Source organism: Lolium rigidum, chromosome 6 (genome assembly GCF_022539505.1).
Source record: "Lolium rigidum isolate FL_2022 chromosome 6, APGP_CSIRO_Lrig_0.1, whole genome shotgun sequence".
In the NCBI taxonomy this organism is placed as follows: Eukaryota; Viridiplantae; Streptophyta; class Magnoliopsida; order Poales; family Poaceae; genus Lolium; species Lolium rigidum.
In genome coordinates this window covers 159,136,024-159,158,184 of record NC_061513.1, presented here as the reverse complement: position 1 = coordinate 159,158,184, position 22,161 = coordinate 159,136,024, and the positions used below count along the sequence as shown (strand labels likewise).

At 43.5% G+C, this 22,161-nt stretch overlaps 1 protein-coding gene across 1 annotated transcript; it reads left to right on the top strand.

Annotated features, from left to right (window-relative positions):
• The first annotated feature begins 1,546 nt into the window (after positions 1-1,546).
• On the top strand, positions 1,547-2,176 carry LOC124667822. Its single transcript, XM_047205066.1, has one exon. The coding sequence runs from the start codon at positions 1,588-1,590 to the stop codon at positions 1,927-1,929; it is 342 nt and encodes a 113-aa protein (XP_047061022.1). The 5' UTR covers positions 1,547-1,587; the 3' UTR covers positions 1,930-2,176.
• Positions 2,177-22,161: the final 19,985 nt, after the last annotated feature.

Here is a 22,161-nt window from a genome sequence, read left to right as displayed (position 1 = left end):
AATGGCTCTCGCATGCATACAGAAGACCCATGCCCGAATCACAGGTACAAGAGCACCTGCTTGAACAAACATCTTGTGCATGTCGGCCTAAGTATTTTAATGTGGCATAATCGTGGGCTAAATCGGCATGGATCGAAGCTAAAGCGGTAACAATTGGGGCAGGAGTGGGTTGCTCAAGCTTACAATCTTCTTTCAAGGCATCTTCATTCTGCCAGAGGTAGAGACGAAGGGGATGAGAGGTTGATGGAGGCCGTGACGGGTCACCGCTCCAGGAGATCGGACACTCTCACACCAACAGGACAACGCGACAGAGAGGTTGACGAAGATGATCCTGGGGATCTCCGCAGTTGACCATACCGCCTCAGATTTAGAACGCTGCCGCCGTCGTCTTCTTCCCTAAGGGGATTTCGTTTTCGCTAGGTGGTGACCGACTATGGCGGGTGATGAGGGTACTTTGTGTGCCTAAACGCGGAGCAAGTTTCTAGCTTCCGCCTTTTTCGCCGTGTTCCCCCCGCACGGGACTTCGGCTGATTTGCGCTCGCCAACGCGTGTCCCCAGAAAATTGGCCAATCCGAGCGTTTCTCGTGGCCTAACTTTTTAGCCGCTTTAAACATCGTTCGCTGCAGTTTTTCCATGTGATCTTGCCGTCCGAGTGGAAGCGAGAAGGCAGCATCACTGTCAGTGACTCCTGCCGAGCGCTGCTTTCCTTGTAACCAAACGAGCATAGTGGATGGAAGATCTCCCCTAGAAAAGCTAGGGACCCATGTACCCTTCAAAATTTCTACAGGGGATTTGCTACCCTGGATATTTCTAGCTTTGTCACCAAACAAGCCCTAAGATGCCCTAAGCTAAGTCGGGCGTAACCGTAGGATACTAGGATCGCATTATGCTACAAGGCCTGATCGAACTTCTAGAAACCAGAAAAATAATCATCCAAAAAGCTAGTTGCATGTTGGCGTCACCTCTGCTGTCATCATCAGAGTCAAACGATGTTCTAGTTTGTATACATCAGAGATGATGAGCCGATCGGAGTTAAGAAAATCGAGATACAATATGCCGATCAACCGAACAGCTAAATTTGACTTGAGCACCCAGGCGGCATAATCCACTACGTACGTACCGAACAACAATAACGAGCTCTGCTCAACTGCTTACCAAATAAACAAGGCGTTTCTAATCAATTAAAGGTTTGCTGATCTCCTTCCCCAAGTCATTTGCGCTGACAACATCAGCAAATTTGAGCTGTTGCTTTAGAACGAATCTTCCAGGGTACTCGGCCTACAGCCGTCAGGCTCAACCATGTATTGTTTATTGACCTGGTCTGGGTTTGACTTGGAATCATCTTCTTCTAGTCTTCAGCTCTCGTGTTTTTATTACTTTTCTCGTCTTCCTATCCATTTCCATCCAGCTGCGACTAGTTCTAGACTACACATTCTTATTGTGGCGGCACCATCGGCCCAACATATATAAAGCTCGGTCGACAGAAGGCGAAGGTCAGAAGTGCCGATCTGTACAGCAAACAAGCAACCAGAACTCCAGAAGCAACGGACGTGGAGATAGTTCAAAACTTCAACTTGGATTGATTTGATGGCGCGCGGTAAGGTGGCTGAGTGGATACGGAAGCGGACGATGCCGAGGAAGTCGTCGTCGTCCCGGCGCCGGAGCAGTACTCCCAGTGCGGCGTCGGAGGAGCCGATACTAAGAGAGGCGGCGCCGGCGATGGACAGCTGGAGCGGGGCTCCCACGCCGGCGCAGACAAAGGCGGGTTCGAAGGTCCGGTCGGCCATGCGGCGGTGGCGGCCCCGCGTGAACGTGGTGGCCGTGCTGTACGACAAGGTTGTATACCACCTGATGTGGCTGGTCGAGTCCGTCGTGGTGGTCGGAAGGCTGGTCTTCTTCCTCATGCGCTACGGCTTCAAACAACTCTAAGCTCAACTACCATGATCTTCACTCTGCCCAGCGCTGAGGGGATGGACATGAAGCGTCGCTCTGTGATTCGTTGGTTCACTGTTTTTCTTTTCGTCTGTGCAAATTCGTTCGCCATTTTTCAGCTGCTTTTGATCCGCAGGAAGTTGTAAATTCCCTCGGCCCTCTTGTGTACAAAAAGAGACTTCTTTAATTTCTTGCTTGGAAGTTGGACTCGAAATGTCTCACCTCGGAAATGTCTCAACTTGTATGAACGAACATTTGGAATGTCGTCGTCTCCTCTTGCTACGTGGAAAAATTACGGAGCAATTTGTTATGTTCAACTCCTCGGTAAGCACTCTCTCAGGAACCCGGAGGTCGGGGGTCGGGGCTAGACAAACCCAGATATCACATCTGGCATAAACCTAACCTAGATCTCTAGAGCCTACAGGGTAAGATTCGGTAACACAACAGTGACTTTACGACTGAAAGCAAATATATTATAACTCTTAACAGAGTTAAGATCCAAATTTATTACACGCAGATGTCACTGACCACAATTCAACAAGCAACGGAAAGCAAATTATGTTATCTAGATAATAAGACTGCAAAGGGCGTAAGAGGCCATAACATAAGGCGACGTCCCAGCCCATAAGTCTCAGGCTGCCGTCTGGGGAACTCCGAACTACTCATCGACGTCGAGGTAGAAACCACCATCAGATGGAAGGACTTCGTCTAAAACAAAGCATGCAAGCTGAGTACAGGGACTCAGCAAGACTTAGTACAACATGTTAGCAAAACTGGTATGCGAGGCTTTATGTGGAGCTTATTTTGCGGAAAGCCAGTTTTCCTTTGTAAACAGGAGGGAGCAGAAGCTCGTCTATTCAGACCATTTTTAAAAGGGATAAGAGAGCGATATCAACTCTAGCTCTAAGATCATCATGTTGAATCCACCGAATCTTCATCATCACCTGAACCTATTACCTAGGATCACCCCCTCGGCATCCTGAGAAGGGATCCTTATTCACACATTGACATCAAGTTTTACGATTAGGTTTAAGTTGTCTATGATCACAGAATCTATCAACAAGTCGTCCTTAACCGTGGACACGTATTTTCGATAAGATTTACCCCGCAGGGGTGTACAATTTTACCCACACACGCCGACCGACTCTTAATGCCACTAGTATAACACACTTCCTTGGTGTGCTGGCAGAGGGTGGTCGACCAAAACCTTCCCCTTACTTTGCCTATTCCATGAGTCAAACTAACGGGGAAACTCCGTCATTGTAGGTAGCCATTCTCCGAGGCGGTCCCGGTCATTGCGCGCAGGGGATCCAGTTCAATGCCTCCAGCATCCTTCACCCAAGCCACGCCCTGTATGATGCACTTTGAAAACCTTTACCACCTTTTCCCCATGCGTATGGCAAATGGAACTCGCAAACTAATGGACTCATGTGTAAGCTAGGTAAGTTCGGGCCAAGGCGTTCCCATGGGCCCCGTGTGGCTGTACGCTCAGTCTTGGTTCCGAAGGCGAGAACTCAGGTCCTAGTATCGGCGAGAACGAGTTAAATCACCACATCCCCATGTGGCGGCCCATCCAAGCCTTTAGCATGTTTATTAACATCATCACTGATCTTACCACGTCATACTATCAAACTAGGTTCATTTGTAGCTCTGATTCATCAACCGGATGGATCAGACTAAAACAGCTAAGCATGGCTAAGCATATTATAAATACGGCTCTAGCGATGCGAACAAGCTCAGACCTAGTTTTGCTGGGAGCGGTGGATCAGGGCTACAAGGATGGAATATGCACACATAGGATATCTACAACTGCCGATAAAACATATTTGAAGCGGATGCAATATGTAAGAACCATAAGTAAAGCATTTCGAAACCATAGATGAACCAGGTTAGGGCTTGCCTTGTCCCTCGTTGTTCGGGTGCTGCTCTTCGGTGGCGTTGATCTCAGGCTCGCGTTCGATCCCTATCTTGAAGAACCAAACATCAGAAAGGAATAGCACGATCAAGACATGGTACAATGCAATGCACATTCAATATGATGACATGTCATATTAAAGGGGTTTGGGTAACCCTAGGTGCATCGATGGAAATTGAGGGGGGTTCAGCATCGATCCTGACACATGAGAAGGGTCGCTTTAGGGTTTCTACTAAGGCTCATAATTAATTGGTTCAAGCATGTATGAAACATGTATAAACAAATAGGAAATGTTTTTCTGACCATTTTGATGTATAATTTTATATTTTTCTGAATTAATATGAATTATTTATGAATTACTGAATATAAAATAGAAAAATGGAAAAATAATAATGACGTCATGTTGATGTTAGCATGACGTCAACGCGGCCATTGCCCGCAGGTGGAGCTCGAATCGAGCGATTCAGAGCTCCCTGGGACGCGCGTGAGGGCGCGTTCGACGCGGCACGATGAGGCGAGCCGAAAGGTAGCGGCGCCGCCCGCTATTGGTTGCCGGAGCTTGTCCGGCGACGAGCTCGAGCGGCGGCCGGGGGCAGAGGCACGGCGCGGCGGTGATACAAAGCGGAAGAGGGGGAAAGGAGGGCACCAAGAGGACCTCCTGCTCACCCTGAGCGTGTTACAGAGGTCGGCGGTGGCCGGCGAGCCTCGCCGGCGGCGAATCGACGGCGATCGGTCGTCAGTAGCGTTGGCTAGGGTTAGGGTTTGCTGGTAGGAGAGCGCGGGAGAGGGGATACTAGGGGTTCTAGGGTTAGGGGCGGCGGCGGAGGAGCCCTTATAGGTCGCCGAGGGCGGCGGCGTCGATCTCCACGCGCCAGAGCATCGGGTGGCCGGTGTCTTGCCACCGAGCAGCTTCGGTGCGCGGGGAGACGACGACAATTTTGCGGGGGTTTTCCTGGGCTGTGGTGGGGTGCGGCTGGGCCGTGTAGGGCCGAGACAGGGAGAGAAGAGAGGAGGAGGAAGGGGGCCGAGCCTAGGGAGAGAGAGGAGAGGGGCTCTCTCTATTTTTTTCCTTTTATTTTTCTTGTTTTTTATTTGTCTTTTAAAAATCCAATTTCAAATCTTTTTTGAATGAAATTTTGACAATTCAAATTTCTAGAGATACTTCAAAACTCACATGGTCTTATTGAGAACAACAAAACCATGAGTTTATTTTATAAAATCTTGAGAGAATTTGAGACAGAGAAATAGAGAAGGAAAATTTGCACATTAGGGTTTGATGCAAAATTTTGCCCAAATGCAAACTATATGCATGCAATGCACATTATCACTCCTTTATTCATGTTAACAAGGTTGGGATGTTACAACTCTACCCCCCTTACAAGAATCTCGTCCTCGAGATTCCTAGATTTTAGAAAAAGAAGGAAGGGTACTCAGATCGTAAACGATCTTCTCGTTCCCAGGTTGCTTCTTGCTCAGAATGATTAGACCAGTGAACTTTCAAGAACTTGATGCTCGGACGTCGAGTTTTACGCTCGGCTTCATCAAGGATACGAACATGATGTTCTCGATAAGTTATATCTTCTTGAAGGTCAAGAGTCTCGTGATCAACACCACGGATAGGATCTTTGAAGCAACGCTTGAGTTGGGACACATGGAAGACATCATGAACTTCAGGAAAATTGGAAGGTAACTCCAAATTGTAAGAAACATTACGACGCTTGGCAAGGACACAGAAAGGACCAACATAGCGAGGTGCTAGTTTGCCTTTGATACCGAAATGACGGACACCCTTGAGAGGAGTGACTCGAAGATAAGCTTGATCACCAATTTCATACTTCACTTCTTGATGATGGCGATCATAGTAGCTCTTTTGACGTGACTGAGGATTTTTCAGACGCTCGCGAATGAGGCGAACTTGATCTTCTGCTTCGTTGATTATATCTGGTCCAAAGAACTTTCTTTCTCCAGTTTCGGACCAGTTGAAAGGAGTTCTACACCTTCTGCCATACAAAGCTTCAAAAGGTGCCATGCCCAGGCTAGATTGGAAGTTGTTGTTATAGGTGAACTCAGCAAATGGAAGGCACTTTTCCCAATCTTTCCTAAGGATATAACACAGGACCTAAGCATGTATTTAAGAATTTGATTCACTCTTTCGGTTTGTCCACCGGCTTGAAGTTGATAGGCTGTGTTGAAGGAAAGACGAGTTCCCATAGCTTGTTGATCTTCTTAGGAACTCCGTGAAGAGTGACTATCCGTGAGATATACAGATCTGCTAGTTGACTAGCTTTTATGTCTTCTCGGATAGGAAGGAAATGAGCAACCTTGGATAGACGGTCAATGACTACCCTTATAGCATCTCTTCCATTTTTGGTCTTGGGGAGACCAGTAATGAAATCCATGCCAATTTCATCCCATTTCCACTCTGGAATCAATAGAGGTTGGAGAGTGCCAGCAGGTCTTTGATGTTCAGCTTTTACGCGACGACAAACATGGCATTCAACAACAAACTTAGCGATCTCTTGCTTCATCCCAGACCAGAATCTTTGGCGGAGATCCCGAAACATCTTGGTACTACCAGGATGGATGGAGAGGGGTGATTCATGAGCTTCTTTAAGGATTAGCTCTTTGAGATCCTATTTATCCGGCACGACTAGACGCTTACCGAAATAAACGGTACCTTGATCATCGATGGAGAAACATTTAGCAACTCCGCTAGCAATGTTCCTCTTGATCTCGGTAATGCTAGAATCTTGCTTCTGAGCCTTATTGATCTGGTCTTCAAGAGAGGGCTTCACCTCTAGGTTAGCAAGGAATCTACTAGGAACAATCTCAAGGTTGAGTTTTGCAAGTTCCTGATAGAGAGAAGGTTGCGCTTGCTTAACCTTCAGATTGTTGCAATAGGACTTCCAACTTAGCGCATCAGCAACGACGTTGCCGGGTTTATAGTTGAGACCCAAGTCATCATCTTTGATGACTTCCAACCATCTTCTCTGTCTGATATTCAGATCCGGTTGGGTGAAAAGATACTTCAGACTTTCATGATCCGAGTACAACTCGCAACGATTACCATAAAGGTAAGGTCGCCATTGCTTAAGAGCATGGATCACAGCTGCAAGCTCGAGATCATGAGTAGGATAATTGAGCTCATGTGGTTTCAACTGTGGAGAGGCATAGGCCACCACATGGCCATCTTGCATCAACACACATCCGAGCCCTTCGAGAGAGGCATCGCAATAGACAACGAAGTCTTTGCTTGTGTCCGGAAGGACGAGCACAGGAGCAGTAGTCAGCTTGGTTTTCAAAACCTGGAAACTTTCTTCAGCCTTTTCTGACCATTCGAACTTGTTGTATTTCTTGAGAAGATCGGTCATTGGCTTGGCAATCTTGGAGAAATTTTCAATGAATCGGCGGTAATAACCCGCTAGAGCGAGAAAACTTCGAATCTCCTTAGCTGACTTAGGTGTCTTCCAGTCAAGAACGGCTTGATCTTTATCTGGAATGACTGCAACACCTTTTACAGAGATAACATGACCAAGGAAGATGAGTTCTTTTAACCAGAACTCACATTTGGAGAACTTGGCGTAGAGACGGTGTTCACGAAGTTTTTTAGCACCAGATGAAGATGTTCGTAATGTTAATCTTCGGTTTTGGAGTAGATCAGAATATCGTCGATGTAGACCACGACGAACTTGTCGAAATACTCTATGAAAACAGAGTTCATGAGCCACATAAAAGTGGCTGGAGCATTTGTGAGGCCAAAGGACATGACAATGTACTCGTAAAGACCATAACGAGTTGGGAACGCTGTCTTTGGAATGTCCTCCTTTCGGATTTTGATTTGATGGTAACCTGATCTCAAATCCATCTTTGAGAAGACTGTGGCACCGGACAACTGATCAAAAATATCATTGATTATAGGAAGAGGGTATTTGTTCTTGATTGTCACTACATTGAGCGGACGGTAATCAACAACCAGCCGCGGAATGTTGGTATCTCTCTTCTTGACAAAGAGGACAGGGCAACCCCAGGAGGAAGTACTAGGTTGGATGAAGTTCTTCTCTTCTAACTCCTCTAACTCCTTCTTCAGTTCAACCAACTCTTCCAGAGGCATACGATATGGTCTATGGGAAACAGGAGCAGTTCCGGGAACTAACTCAATGACAAAGTCCACACTTCGATCAGGTGGCATGCCAGGTAACTCTTCAGGAAAGACATCTGGAAAGTCACGGACCACCCAGACATCGGAGATTTCTGGCTTAGGTAGGGCTTCAATGGCATACAACTCGGCTTCAGGGGTAAACCTTGCCGACAGAGGTATTGCGGATGGAGCCCAGTACAGAAGGCTTTTGCTAGAAAGATCGGTCAGTACAATAGACCTGGCTGCGCAATCAATGACAGCCTTATGCTTTACTAGCCAATCCATGCCCAAGATGACATCAGTGTCAGTTGACTTGAGGGCAATGAGAGAGGTGGGGAACAACAGATGCCCTATACTGATTATAACCTCAGAGGTAATCCAGATAGTTTGCCAATGAGAACCAGGAGTTGTGATCTCTAGAGGGGAGGGCATTGTTCCGAAGGGTATATCATGCTTTCGTGCAAACTCTTGAGATATGAATGTATGCGATGCTCCGGAATCAAACAGAACTGTAGCGAGGATTGAGTTTATATAGAGCGTACCCATTAGGACGCTTGGATCCTCTTCAGCCTCATCAGCAAAGACATGGGTCAGACGAGCAAGATCAGAGGAATATTCGTCATCCTTCTTGGGCTGAGAATATCCACGACCAGCAGACTTCTGGGGGCACTCCTTTGAGTAGTGGCAAGGCTGACCACAAGAGTAGCAAGCACCACCGGGCACAGTACCCATGGCAGGACGATAGCTTGAACCACCAGATGGTGGCTTAGAGTTATTTCCAGAAGACCTTGGTGCATAGGGAGCACGAGGTACAGCTAAGGGATCCAGACTCGGTGCTTCTTGTTGTTAGAGGAAGACGCACGAGAGTCACCTTCTTCACGCTTCTTGGATTTTTCCATATCCTTTCTTCCGTTCTCCATCAGAAGAGCACGGTTATGCAGGTCTTGGAATGATTGGAAGGTGAAAGGCAGCATATCATAGCGAAGCTCGAGGTTAAGTCCCTTGCGGAATAGATCTTGCTTGTCAGCATCATTGATACGTCTCCAACGTATCTATAATTTCTTATGTTCCATGCTAGTTTTATGACAATACTCACATGTTTTATAGACACTTTATACCATTTTTATGCATTTCCCGGTACTAACCTATTAACAAGATGCCGAAGCGCCAATTCCCGTTTTCTGCTGTTTTTGGTTTCAGAAATACTACACAGGAAATATTCTCGGAAAATTCGACGAAACAAAAGCCCACGGCCCTATTTTCCACGGAGGGTTCCAGAACATCGAAGAAGAGTCGGAGGCGGCCAGCAGGGGGGCCACCCCATAGGGCGGCGCGGCCCCACCCCCTGGCTCCCCCGACGCTGCCTCTTCGCCTATATATTCCTTCGTATCAGAAAACCCTAGTACCGAGAGCCAAAATACGAGAAAAGTTCTAGAGACGCCGCCACCGTCAACCCCATCTCGGGGGGTTCTGAAGATCTCCTCCGGCACCCTGCCGGAGAGGGGAATCATCACCGGAGGGCTCTACATCACCATGCCCGCCTCCGGACTGATGCGTGAGTAGTTCATCCTTGGACTATGGGTCCATAGCAGTAGCTAGATGGTTGTCTTCTCCTATTATGCCATCATGTTTAGATCTTGTGAGCTGCCTATCATGATCAAGATCATCTATTTGTAATGCTACATGTTGTGTTTGTTGGGATCCGATGAATATGGAATACTATGTCAAGTTGATTATCGATCTATCATATATGTGTTTTTTATGATCTTGCATGCTCTCCGTTGCTAGTAGAGGCTCTGGCCAAGTTGATACTTGTAACTCCAAGAGGGAGTATTTATGCTAGATAGTGGGTTCATGCCTCCATTGAATGCGGGACGAAGTGATGGAAAGTTCTAAGGTTGTGGATGTGCTCGTTGCCACTAGGGATAAAACATCAATGCTTTGTCTAAGGATATTTGTATTGTTTACATTACGCATAGTACTTAATGCAATTGTCCGTTGTTTGCAACTTAATACTGGAAGGGGTGCGGATGCTAACCCGAAGGTGGACTTTTTAGGCATAGATGCATGCTGGATGGCGGTCTATGTTCTTTGTCGTAATGCCCTAAGTAAATCTCATAGTAGTCATCATGATATGTATGTGCATTATTATGACCTCTCTATTTGTCAATTGCCCAACTGTAATTTGTTCACCCAACATGTTATTTATCTTATTGGAGAGACACCACTAGCGAATTGTGGACCCCGGTCCATTCTTTTACATCTGAAATACAATCTACTGCAATCATTGTTCTCTGTTGTTTTCTGCAAGCAAACATCATCTTCCACACCATACGTTTAATCCTTTGTTTTCAGCAAGCCGGTGAGGTTGATAACCTTACTGTTAAGTTGGGGCAAAGTATCTTGATTGTGTTGTGCAGGTTCCACGTTGGCGCCGGAATCCCCGGTGTTGCGCCGCACTACACTCCTTCACCAACAACCTTCACGTGGCCTTCATCTCCTACTGGTTCGATAACCTTGGTTTCTTACTGAGGGAAAACTCGCTGTTGTACGCATCATACCTTCCTCTTGGGGTTCCCAACGGACGTGTGCTTTACCGTCACAAGCAGCTACTTTCTGGCGCCGTTGCAAGCCCCGTCACATGCAAGCAGCTACTTTTCTGGCGCCGTTGCTCGGGAGATCAAGACACGCTGCAAGGGGAGTCTCTCACACCCAATCTCTTTACTTTATTTATTGTCTTGCTTTATTTTATTTTCTTTCTTGTTTGCTTTCTTTGTATCAAAAACACAAAAAAATTAGTTACTCGCATTTACTTTATCGGTTTACCCTTGTTTATTTCACCATGCTTCTCCCTAAGTTCACTTTGAAAGATATATCGGTAGGGAGTGGGTCTATCATTGGAAAAGATAATATAAAAGAATTTTTCAATCATGTTAGTATGGTTGAAGATTTTGAAGATAGATCCTTGGTAGAACTTGCTCCTAATTATGAAATTGCTACTGCCTCTTTAGTGCACATGTTGGAAGCTATATTTGTCAATCTTAATCCTATAATGCAACATATGTTCCTTACACTCCGTGATAGGGAAGAAGGAGAGAAGAAAGATTTTGTTTTAGAAACCCTTCTTAAAGAATTTTGTGATGTAGCTAGAGAAGCTAGAAAGTCTTTATTCAACATAAGATGCTTGGCTTTTATATCAATGTTGCAAATACCATTGAAAGAATGGAAAAAGATAGGCTAAAGTACACTAATGAAGCCAATTGTGAGGGGGAGACTAAAGTACCAATACCTTATAAGCTCATAGGAATGCATGAGGCACTAGAAAAGAATTTTGATTGGATTGTTCCTGAAAATTTATTTGAGGAGGATAGTAAGCCTAAAAGTAATAAAGAGGAGCCTCTGAAACTTACATAGATAAGATACAATGCATCGTTGAGAAAACTCCCAACTCTGATATTAATGCTTCTTCTCTTGATGTTACTTGATTTTCACTTTCTGCGCCTGGCTGAAAGGCGTTAAAGAAAAGCGCTTATGGGAGACAACCCATTATTTTATTTCTGCAATTTTTGTTTTATATTTGAGTCAAGGTGCTTGTTACTACTGTAGCAATACCTTTGTATCTTTACTTTATTGCATTGTTGTGCCAAGTAAAGTCTTTGATAGAAAGTTGATACTAGATTTGGATTTCTGCGCAGGAACAGATTTTTAGCTGTCACGAATTTGAGCTTTTCTCTCTGTAGGAAATTCGTAAAATCTTGAAAAAATTCATGAGTAATCCTCAGATATGTACGCAACTTTCATTCAATTTTAGCTTTTTCATCTGAGCATGTTAAGTGCCTCGAAAAAATCCGTCTTTACGGACTGTTCTGTTTTGACAGATTCTGCCTTTTATTTGGCATTGCCTCTTTTACTGTGTTTGAGTGGATTTCTTTGCTCCATTAAATTTCAGTAGGCTTGGGTAATGTCCAGAAGTGTTGGGAATGATTGTTTCCTTGCTGAACATGTGAATTTTTGATTATGCACTAACCCTCTAATGAGATTGTTTTGAGTTTGGTGTGAAGGAAGTTTTCAAGGATCAAGAGAGGAGGATGATATAATATGATCAAGAAGAGTGAAAAGTCTAAGCTTGGGGATGCCCCCGTGGTTCATCCCTGCATATTTCAAGAAGACTCAAGCATCTAAGCTTGGGGATTCCCAAGGCATCCCCTTCTTCATCAACAACTTATCAGGTCACCTCTAGTGAAACTATATTTTTATTCCGTCACATCTTATGTGCTTTACTTGGAGCGTCTGTGTGTTTCTATTTTCGTTTTGTTATTTTTATTCTCTGAATAAGTTCGGATTTTAGCAATCCTTGTGTGGGAGAGGGACACGCTCTGCTTTTTCATTTGAACACTGGTGTTCTTTGTTTTACTTTTAATGTTCATGGCGAAAGCTGAAAGCCGCTGCACTTATTGCTATTTGGTTGGAAACAGAAAATGCTTCATTTGGTAATTGGTATATTGTCTTGAATAATTTGATACTTGGCAATTGTTTTGAGCTCTCAAGTAGATCATGTTTAAGCTCTTGCATCATGTAGTTTAAACCTATTAGTGGAGAACTACCGTAGAGTTTGTTGAAATTTGGTTTGCATGATTGGTCTCTCTAAGGTCTAGATATTTTCTGGTAAAAGTGTTTGAGCAACAAGGAAGACAGTGTAGAGTCTTATAATGCTTGCAATATGTTCTTATGTAAGTTTTGTTGTACCGGTTCATACTTGTGTTGCTTCAAACAACCTTGCTAGCCAAAGCCTTGTACTGAGAGGGAATGCTTCTCGTGCATCCAAAACCTTGAGCCAAAAGCTATGCCATTTGTGTCCACCATAACTACCTACTATGTGGTATTTTTCTGCCATTCCAAGTAAATACTTCATGTGCTACCTTTAAACAATTCAAAAGTTATTATCTCTTATTTGTGTCAATGTTTTATAGCTCATGAGGAAGTATGTGGTGTTTTATCTTTCAATCTTGTTGGGCGGACTTTCACCAATGGACTAGTGGCTTCATCCGCTTATCCAATAATTTTGCAAAAAGAGCTGGCAACGGGGTTCCCAACCCCAATTAATTAACTTTCATTAATAATTATCTTCACATGTTTTGCCCTGATTCATCAGTAAGCAACTTAATTTTGCAAATAGACACTCCTCCATGGTATGCGAAATGTTGGAAGGCACCCGAGGATTCGGTTAGCCATGGCTTGTGAAAGAAAAAGGTTGGGAGGAGTGTCATCCATAAATAAAACTAAAGTACATGTGTAAACGAAAGAGAAGAGGGATGATTGATAACCCACAAGTATAGGGGATCGCAACAGTCTTCGAGGGAAGTAAACCCAATTTATTGATTCGACACAAGGGGAGCCAAAGAATATTTGTAAGCCTTAACAACGGAGTTGTCAATTCAGCTGCACCTGGAAACAGACTTGCTCACAAGAGTTTATCAGTAGCAACAGTTTTATAGCAGTAGCGATAGTGAAATATCAGCGAGCGATGTAACAAAGACAGCAGTAGTGATTATAGTAAACAGCAGGATTAAAATACTGGAGGCACAGGGATGGATGAACGGGCGCTGCATGGATGAGAGAACTCATGTAACAATCAAGGTAGGGCATTTACAGATAATAATAAAACGGTATCCAAGTACTAAACAATCCATAGGCATGTGTTCCATATATAGTCGTACGTGCTCGCAATGAGAAACTTGCACAACATCTTTTGTCCTACCAGCCGGTGGCAGCCGGGCCTCTAGGGAATCTACTGGAAATTAAGGTACTCATTTTAATAGAGCACCGGAGCAAAGCATTAACATTCGGTGAACACATGTGATCCTCATATCACCGCCTTCCCCTCCGGTTGTCCCAATTTCTATCACTTTGGGGCCTCGGGTTCCGGACAACAATATGTGTATACAACTTGCAGGTAAGATCATAAAACAATGCATATCATCATGAAACAATAACATGTTCAGATCTGAGATCATGGCACTCGGGCCCTAGTGACAAGCATTAAGCATAACAAGTTGCAACAATATCATAAAAGTACCAATTACGGATACTAGGCACTATGCCCTAACAATCTTATGCTATTACATGACCAATCTCATCCAATCCCTACCATCCCCTTCAGCCTACAGCGGGGGAATTACTCACACATGGATGGGGGAAACATGGCTGGTCGATGGAGAGGCGTCGGTGGTGATGATGGCGATGATCTCCTCCAATTCCCCGTCCCGGCGGAGTGCCAGAACGGAGTTTCTGGTCCCGAGACGGAGTTTCGCGATGGCGGCGGAGTTCTGGATGTCTTCTGGCGATGGCGGCGGAGTTTCGTCTAACCCCCGTGCGTTTTTAGGTCGAAGACCTTAAGTAGTCCAGAGGGGGGCACCTGGGGCTGCCCGAGGCGTCGCCACCATAAGGCGGCGCGCCCCCCTCCTAGGCCGCGCCGGCCTATGGTATGGAGGCCGTGGGCCTCCCCCTGGCCTGCCCTTCTGGCTCCGTGAGTCTTCTGGGAAAATAGGCCCTTCGACATTAATTCCGGGGATTTTCCTCAAAGTTGAGTTTCTGCACAAAAACGAGACACTGATACATCTCCGACGTATCGATAATTTCTTATGTTCCATGCCACATTATTGATGATATCTACATGTTTTATACACATTATATGTCGTATTTATGCATTTTCCAGCACTAACCTATTAACGAGATGCCGAAGAGCCGATTCTTTGTTCTCGCTGTTTTTGGTTTCGAAATCCTACAAAGGAAATATTCTCGGAATTGGACGAAATCAACGCCCAGGGTCCTATTTTGCCACGAAGCTTCCAGAAGACCGAAGAGAAGACGAAGTGGGGCCAGGAGGGGCCCGCGCGGCCCTGCTGTGTGGGGCCCCCGTGACCCCTCCGACTCCGCCCTTCCGCCTACTTAAGGTCTTCGTCGCGAAACCCCCAGTACCGAGAGCCACGATACGGAAAACCTTACTGAGACGCCGCCGCCGCCAATCCCATCTCGGGGGATTCGGAGATCACCTCCGGCACCCTGCCGGAGAGGGGAATCATCTCCCGGAGGACTCTTCACCGCCATGGTCGCCTCCGGAGTGATGAGTGAGTAGTTCACCCCTGGACTATGGGTCCATAGCAGTAGCTAGATGGTTGTCTTCTCCTCATGTGCTTCATTGTCGGATCTTGTGAGCTGCCTAACATGATCAAGAACATCTATCTGTAATTCTATATGTTGTGTTTGTCGGGATCCGATGGATAGAGAATACTATGTTATGTTGATTATCAATCTATTACCTATGTGTTGTTTATGATCTTGCATGCTCTCCGTTATTAGTAGAGGCTCGGCCAAGTTTTTACTCTTAACTCCAAGAGGGAGTATTTATGCTCGATAGTGGGTTCATGCCTCCATTAAATCCGGGACGAGTGACAGAAAGTTCTAAGGTTGTGGATGTGCTCGTTGCCACTAGGGATAAAACATTGATGCTATGTTCGAGGATGTAGTTATTGATTACATTACGCACCATACTTAATGCAATTGTCCGTTGTTTTGCAACTTAATACCGGAAGGGGTTCGGATGATAACCCGAAGGTGGACTTTTTAGGCATAGATGCATGCTTGGATAGCGGTCTATGTACTTTGTCGTAATGCCCAATTAAATCTCACAATACTCATCATATCATGTATGTGCATTGTCATGCTCTCTTTATTTGTCAATTGCCCGACTCGTAATTTGTTCACCCAACATGCTATTTATCTTATGGGAGAGACACCTCTAGTGAACTGTGGACCCCGGTCCATTCTTTACATCCGAAATACAAATCTGTCGCTATTGTTCTTTACCGTTCTTTGCAAACAATCATCATCCACACTATACATCTAATCCTTTGTTACAGCAAGCCGGTGAGATTGACAACCTCGCTGTTTCGTTGGGGCAAAGTACTTTGGTTGTGTTGTGCAGGTTCCACGTTGGCGCCGGAATCCCTGGTGTTGCGCCGCACTACATCCCGCCGCCATCAACCTTCGACGTGCTTCTTGGCTCCTACTCGGTTCGATAAACCTTGGTTTCTTACCGAGGGAAAACTTGCCGCTGTACGCATCACACCTTCTTCTTGGGGTTCCCAACGGACGCGTGTCTGTACGCGTATCAAGCTCTTTTTCCGGCGCCGTTGCCGGGGAGATCAAGACACGCTCGCAAGGGGAGTCTCCACAATCCAATCTCTTTACTTTGTTTTTGTCTTGCTTTATTTTGTTTACTACTTTGTTTGCTGCATTATATCAAAACACAAAAAAAATTAGTTGCTAGCTTTACTTTATTTATTGTCTTGCACTCTATATCAAAAACACAAAAAAATTAGTTACTTGCATTTACTTTATCTAGTTTGCTTTATTTACTACTGCTAAAATGGCCACTCCTGAAAATACTAAGTTGTGTGACTTCACAACCACAAATAATAATGATTTCTTATGCACACCTATTGCTCCACCCGCTACTACAGCAGAATTCTTTGAAATTAAACCTCGCTTTATCGAATCTTGTTATGCGAGAGCAATTTTCCAGTGTTAGTTACGATGATGTCGCTGCCCATCTCAATAATTTTGTTGAATTGTGTGAAATGCAAAAGTATAAAGATGTAGATGGTGACATTATAAAATTAAAATTGTTTCCTTTCTCATTAAGAGGAAGAGCTAAAGATTGGTTGCTATCTCTGCCTAAGAATAGTATTGATTCATGGACTAAATGCAAGGATGCTTTTATTGGTAGATATTATCCCCCTGATAAAATTATATCTTTGAGGAGTAGCATAATGAATTTTAAACAATTGGATAATGAGCATGTTGCACAAGCTTGGGAAAGAATGAAATCTTTGGTTAAAAATTGCCCAACCCATGGATCGACTACTTGGATGATCATCCAAACCTTTTATGCGAGATCGAACTTTTCTTCGGGGAACCTATTGGATTCAGCTGCTGGAGGTACCTTTATGTCCATCACTCTTGGTGAAGCAACAAAGCTCCTTGATAATATGATGATTAATTACTCTGAATGGCACACGGAAAGAGCTCCACAAGGTAAGAAGGTAAATTCTGTCGAAGAAACCTCTTCCTTGAGTGATAAGATTGATGCTATTATGTCTATGCTTGTGAATGATAGGACTAATGTTGACCCTAATAATGTTCCGTTAGCTTCATTGGTTGCCCAAGAAGAACATGTTGATGTAAACTACATTAAAAATAATAATTTCAACAACAATGCTTATCGGAACAATTCTAGTAATAACTATAGGCCATATCCTTATAATAATGGTAACGGTTATGCTAATTCTTATGGGAATTCTTACAACAATAATAGGAACACAACCCCTGGACTTGAAGCTATGCTTATAGAATTTATTAGTACACAAACTCGCTTTTAACAAATTCGTTGAGGAAAAGCTCAATAAAATTGATATTCTCGCTTCTAAGGTTGATAGTCTTGCCTCTGATGTTGATCTTTTGAAATCGAAAGTTATGCCTAATAGGGATATTGAAAATAAAATTGTTACTACAGCAAATGCCATCCAAGTTAGAATTAATGAGAATATAAGATTGATGGCTGAATTGCATGCTAGGTGGGAAAGAGAAGAAAATGAAAAACTAGCTAAAGAGAATAATGTAGCTAAAGTTTGGACTATCACCACCACTAGCAATGCTAATGCTCCACATGTTTCTGCACCTCCTACTATTAATGGTAAAATAATTGGTGTTGGCAATGTTACTACTCCTAGTGCAAAGCGTGCAAAATTACCTGAAACTGCTAAAACTGCTGAAATTGCTCGTGATAAAACTGCTGAAATTTTTTCCAACATTGGGGATGATGATCCCATTGCTTTAGATTGTAATGGTTTGGATTTTGATGATTGCCACATCTCTGAAGTTATAAAGTTCTTACAAAAACTTGCTAAGATTCCCAATGCTAGTGCTATAAATTTGGCTTTCACAAAACTTATTACAAGTGCTCTCATAAAAGCTAGAGAAGAGAAACTAGAACGTGAAGCTTCTATTCCTAGGAAGCTAGAAGATGGTTGGGATCCCATCATTAAGATGAAGGTCAATAACTTTGATTGTAATGCTTTATGTGATCTTGGTGCAAGTATTTCCGTTATGCCTAAGAAAATCTATAATATGCTTGACTTGCCACCATTGAAAAATTGTTATTTGGATGTTAATCTTGTTGATAATGCTATAAAGAAACCTTTGGGGAGAGTTGATAATGTTCGCATTACCGTTAATAATAACCTTGTCCCCGTTGATTTTGTTGTCTTGGATATTGAATGCAATGCATCTTGTCCCATTATATTAGGAAGACCTTTTCTTCGAACTGTTGGAGCTATCATTGATATGAAGGAAGGTAATATTAAATATCAATTTCCTCTCAAGAAAGGTATGGAACACTTCCCTAGAAAGAGAATGAATTTACCTTTTGATTCTATTATTAGAACAAGTTATGATGTTGATACTTCGTCTCTTGATAATACTTGATATACACTTTCTGCGCCTAGCTGAAAGGCGTTAAAGAAAAACGCTTATGGGAGACAACCCATGTTTTTACTACAGTATTTTTTGTTTCATATTTGAGTCTTGGAAGTTGTTTACTACTGTAGCAACCTCTCCTTATCTTAGTTTTGTGCATTGTTGTGCCAAGTAAAGTCGTTGATAGTAAGGTTCATACTAGATTTGGATTACTGCGCAGATGCGATTTCTTCTGTCGTCACGAATTTCGACCTGACCCTCTCGTAGGTAGCTCAGAAAAATATGCCAATTTACGTGCGTGATCCTCGGATATGTACGCAACTTTCATTCAATTTGGGCATTTTCATTTGATCAAGTATGGTGCCTCAATAAAATCCATCTTTACGGACTGTTCTGTTTTGACAGATTCTGCCTTTTATTTCGCATTGCCTCTTTTGCTATGATGGATGAATTTCTTTGCTTCATTATTGTCCAGTAGCTTTGTGCAATGTCCAAAAGTGTTAAGAATGATTGTGTCACCTCTGAACATGTTAATTTTTATTATGCACTAACCCTCTAATGAGTTGTTTCGAGTTTGGTGTGAAGGAAGTTTTCAAGGATCAAGAGAGGAGGATGATACAATATGATCAAGGAGAGTGAAAGCTCTAAGCTTGGGGATGCCCCGGTGGTGCACCCCTGCATATTTTAAGAAGACTCAAGCGTCTAAGCTTGGGGATGCCCAAGGAATCCCCTTCTTCATCGACAACATTATCGGGTTCCTCCCCGAAACTATATTTTTATTCCATCACATCTTATGTGCTTTGCTTGGAGCGTCGGTTTGTTTTTGTTTTTGTTTTGTTTGAATAAAATGGATCCTAGCATTCATTGTGTGGGAGAGAGACACGCTCCGATGTTGCATATGGACAAATATGTCCTTAGGCTTTACTCATAGTATTCATGGCGAAGGTTGAATCTTCTTCGTTAAATTGTTATATGGTTGGAATTGGGAAATGCTACATGTAGTAATTCTAAAATGTCTTGAATAATTTGATACTTGGAAATTGTTGTGCTCATGTTTAAGCTCTTTCATCATATACTTTGCACCTATTAATGAAGAAATACAAAGAGCTTGCTAAATTTGGTTTGCATATTTGGTCTCTCTAAAGTCTAGATAATTTCTAGTATTGAGTTTTGAACAACAAGGAAGATGGTGTAGAGTCTTATAATGTTTACAATATGTCTTTTATGTGAGTTTTGCTGCACCGGTTCATCCTTGTGTTTGTTTCAAATAACCTTGCTAGCCTAAACCTTGTATCGAGAGGGAATACTTCTCATGCATCCAAAATCCTTGAGCCAACCACTATGCCATTTGTGTCCACCATACCTACCTACTACATGGTATTTCTCCGCCATTCCAAAGTAAATTGCTTGAGTGCTACCTTTAAATTTTCCATTCTTTACCTTTGCAATATATAGCTCATGGGACAAATAGTTTAAAAACTATTGTGGTATTGAATATGTACTTATGCACTTTATCTCTTATTAAGTTGCTTGTTGTGCGATAACCATGTTCCTGGGGACGCCATCAACTACTCTTTGTTGAATATCATGTGAGTTTCTATGCATGTCCGTCTTGTCTGAAGTAAGGGAGATCTACCACTTTAATGGTTAGAGCATGCATATTGTTAGAGAAGAACATTGGGCCGCTAACTAAAGCCATGAACCATGGTGGAAGTTTCAGTTTTGGACATATATCCTCAATCTCATATGAGAACACTAATTGTTGCTACATGCTTATGCATTAAAGAGGAGTCCATTATCTGTTGTCTATGTTGTCCCGGTAGGGATGTCTAAGTTGAGAATAATCAAAAGCGAGAAATCCAAAATGCGAGCTTTCTCCTTAGACCTTTGTACAGGCGGCATAGAGGTACCCCTTTGTGACACTTGGTTAAAACATGTGTATTGCGATGATCCCGGTAGTCCAAGCTAATTAGGACAAGGTGCGGGCACTATTAGTATACTATGCATGAGGCTTGCAACTTGTAAGATATAATTTACATGATACATATGCTTTATTACTACCGTTGACAAAATTGTTTCTTGTTTTCAAAACCAAAGCTCTAGCACAAATATAGCAATCAATGCTTTCCTCTTTGAAGGACCTTTCTTTTACTTTTATGTTGAGTCGGTTCACCTATCTCTCACCACCTCAAGAAGCAAACACTTGTGTGAACTGTGCATTGATTCCTACATACTTGCATATTGCACTTGTTATATTACTCTATGTTGACAATATCCATGAGATATACATGTTACAAGTTGAAAGCAACCGCTGAAACTTAATCTTCCTTTGTGTTGCTTCAATACCTTTACTTTGATTTATTGCTTTATGAGTTAACTCTTATGCAAGACTTATTGATGCTTGTCTTAAAGTACTATTCATGAAAAGTCTTTGCTTTATGATTCATTTGTTTACTCATGTCATTACCATTTTTTTGATCGCTGCATTCATTACATATGTTCACAATAGTATGATCAAGGTTATGATGGCATGTCACTCCGTAAATTATCTTTGTTATCGTTTACTCGCTCGGGACGAGCAGGAACTAAGCTTGGGGATGCTGATACGTCTCCGACGTATCGATAATTTCTTATGTTCCATGCCACATTATTGATGATATCTACACGTTTTATACACATTATATGTCGTATTTATGCATTTTCCGGCACTAACCTATTAACGAGATGCCGAAGAGCCGATTGCTTGTTTTCTCGCTGTTTTTGGTTTCAAAAATCCTACAAAGGAAATATTCTCGGAATTGGACGAAATCAACGCCCGGGGTCCTATTTTGCCACGAAGCTTCCGGAAGACCGAAGAGAAGACGAAGTGGGGCCACGAGGCGCCGCCACACTAGGGCGGCGCGGCCCGAGAGGGGCCCGCGCGGCCCTGCTTGTGGGGCCCCCGTGACCCCTCCGACTCCGCCCTTCCGCCTACTTAAGGTCTTCGTCGCGAAACCCCCAGCACCGAGAGCCACGATACGGAAAACCTTACCGAGACGCCGCCGCCGCCAATCCCATCTCGGGGGATTCGGAGATCACCTCCGGCACCCTGCCGGAGAGGGGAATCATCTCCCGGAGGACTCTTCACCGCCATGGTCGCCTCCGGAGTGATGAGTGAGTAGTTCACCCCTGGACTATGGGTCCATAGCAGTAGCTAGATGGTTGTCTTCTCCTCGTGTGCTTCATTGTCGGATCTTGTGAGCTGCCTAACATGATCAAGATCATCTATCTGTAATTCTATATGTTGTGTTTGTCGGGATCCGATGGATAGAGAATACTATGTTATGTTGATTATCAATCTATTACCTATGTGTTGTTTATGATCTTGCATGCTCTCCGTTATTAGTAGAGGCTCGGCCAAGTTTTTACTCTTAACTCCAAGAGGGAGTATTTATGCTCGATAGTGGGTTCATGCCTCCATTAAATCTGGGACAGTGACAGAAAGTTCTAAGGTTGTGGATGTGTTGTTGCCACTAGGGATAAAACATTGATGCTATGTCCGAGGATGTAGTTATTGATTACATTACGTACCATACTTAATGCAATTGTCTGTTGTTTTGCAACTTAATACCGGAAGGGGTTCGGATGATAACCCGAAGGT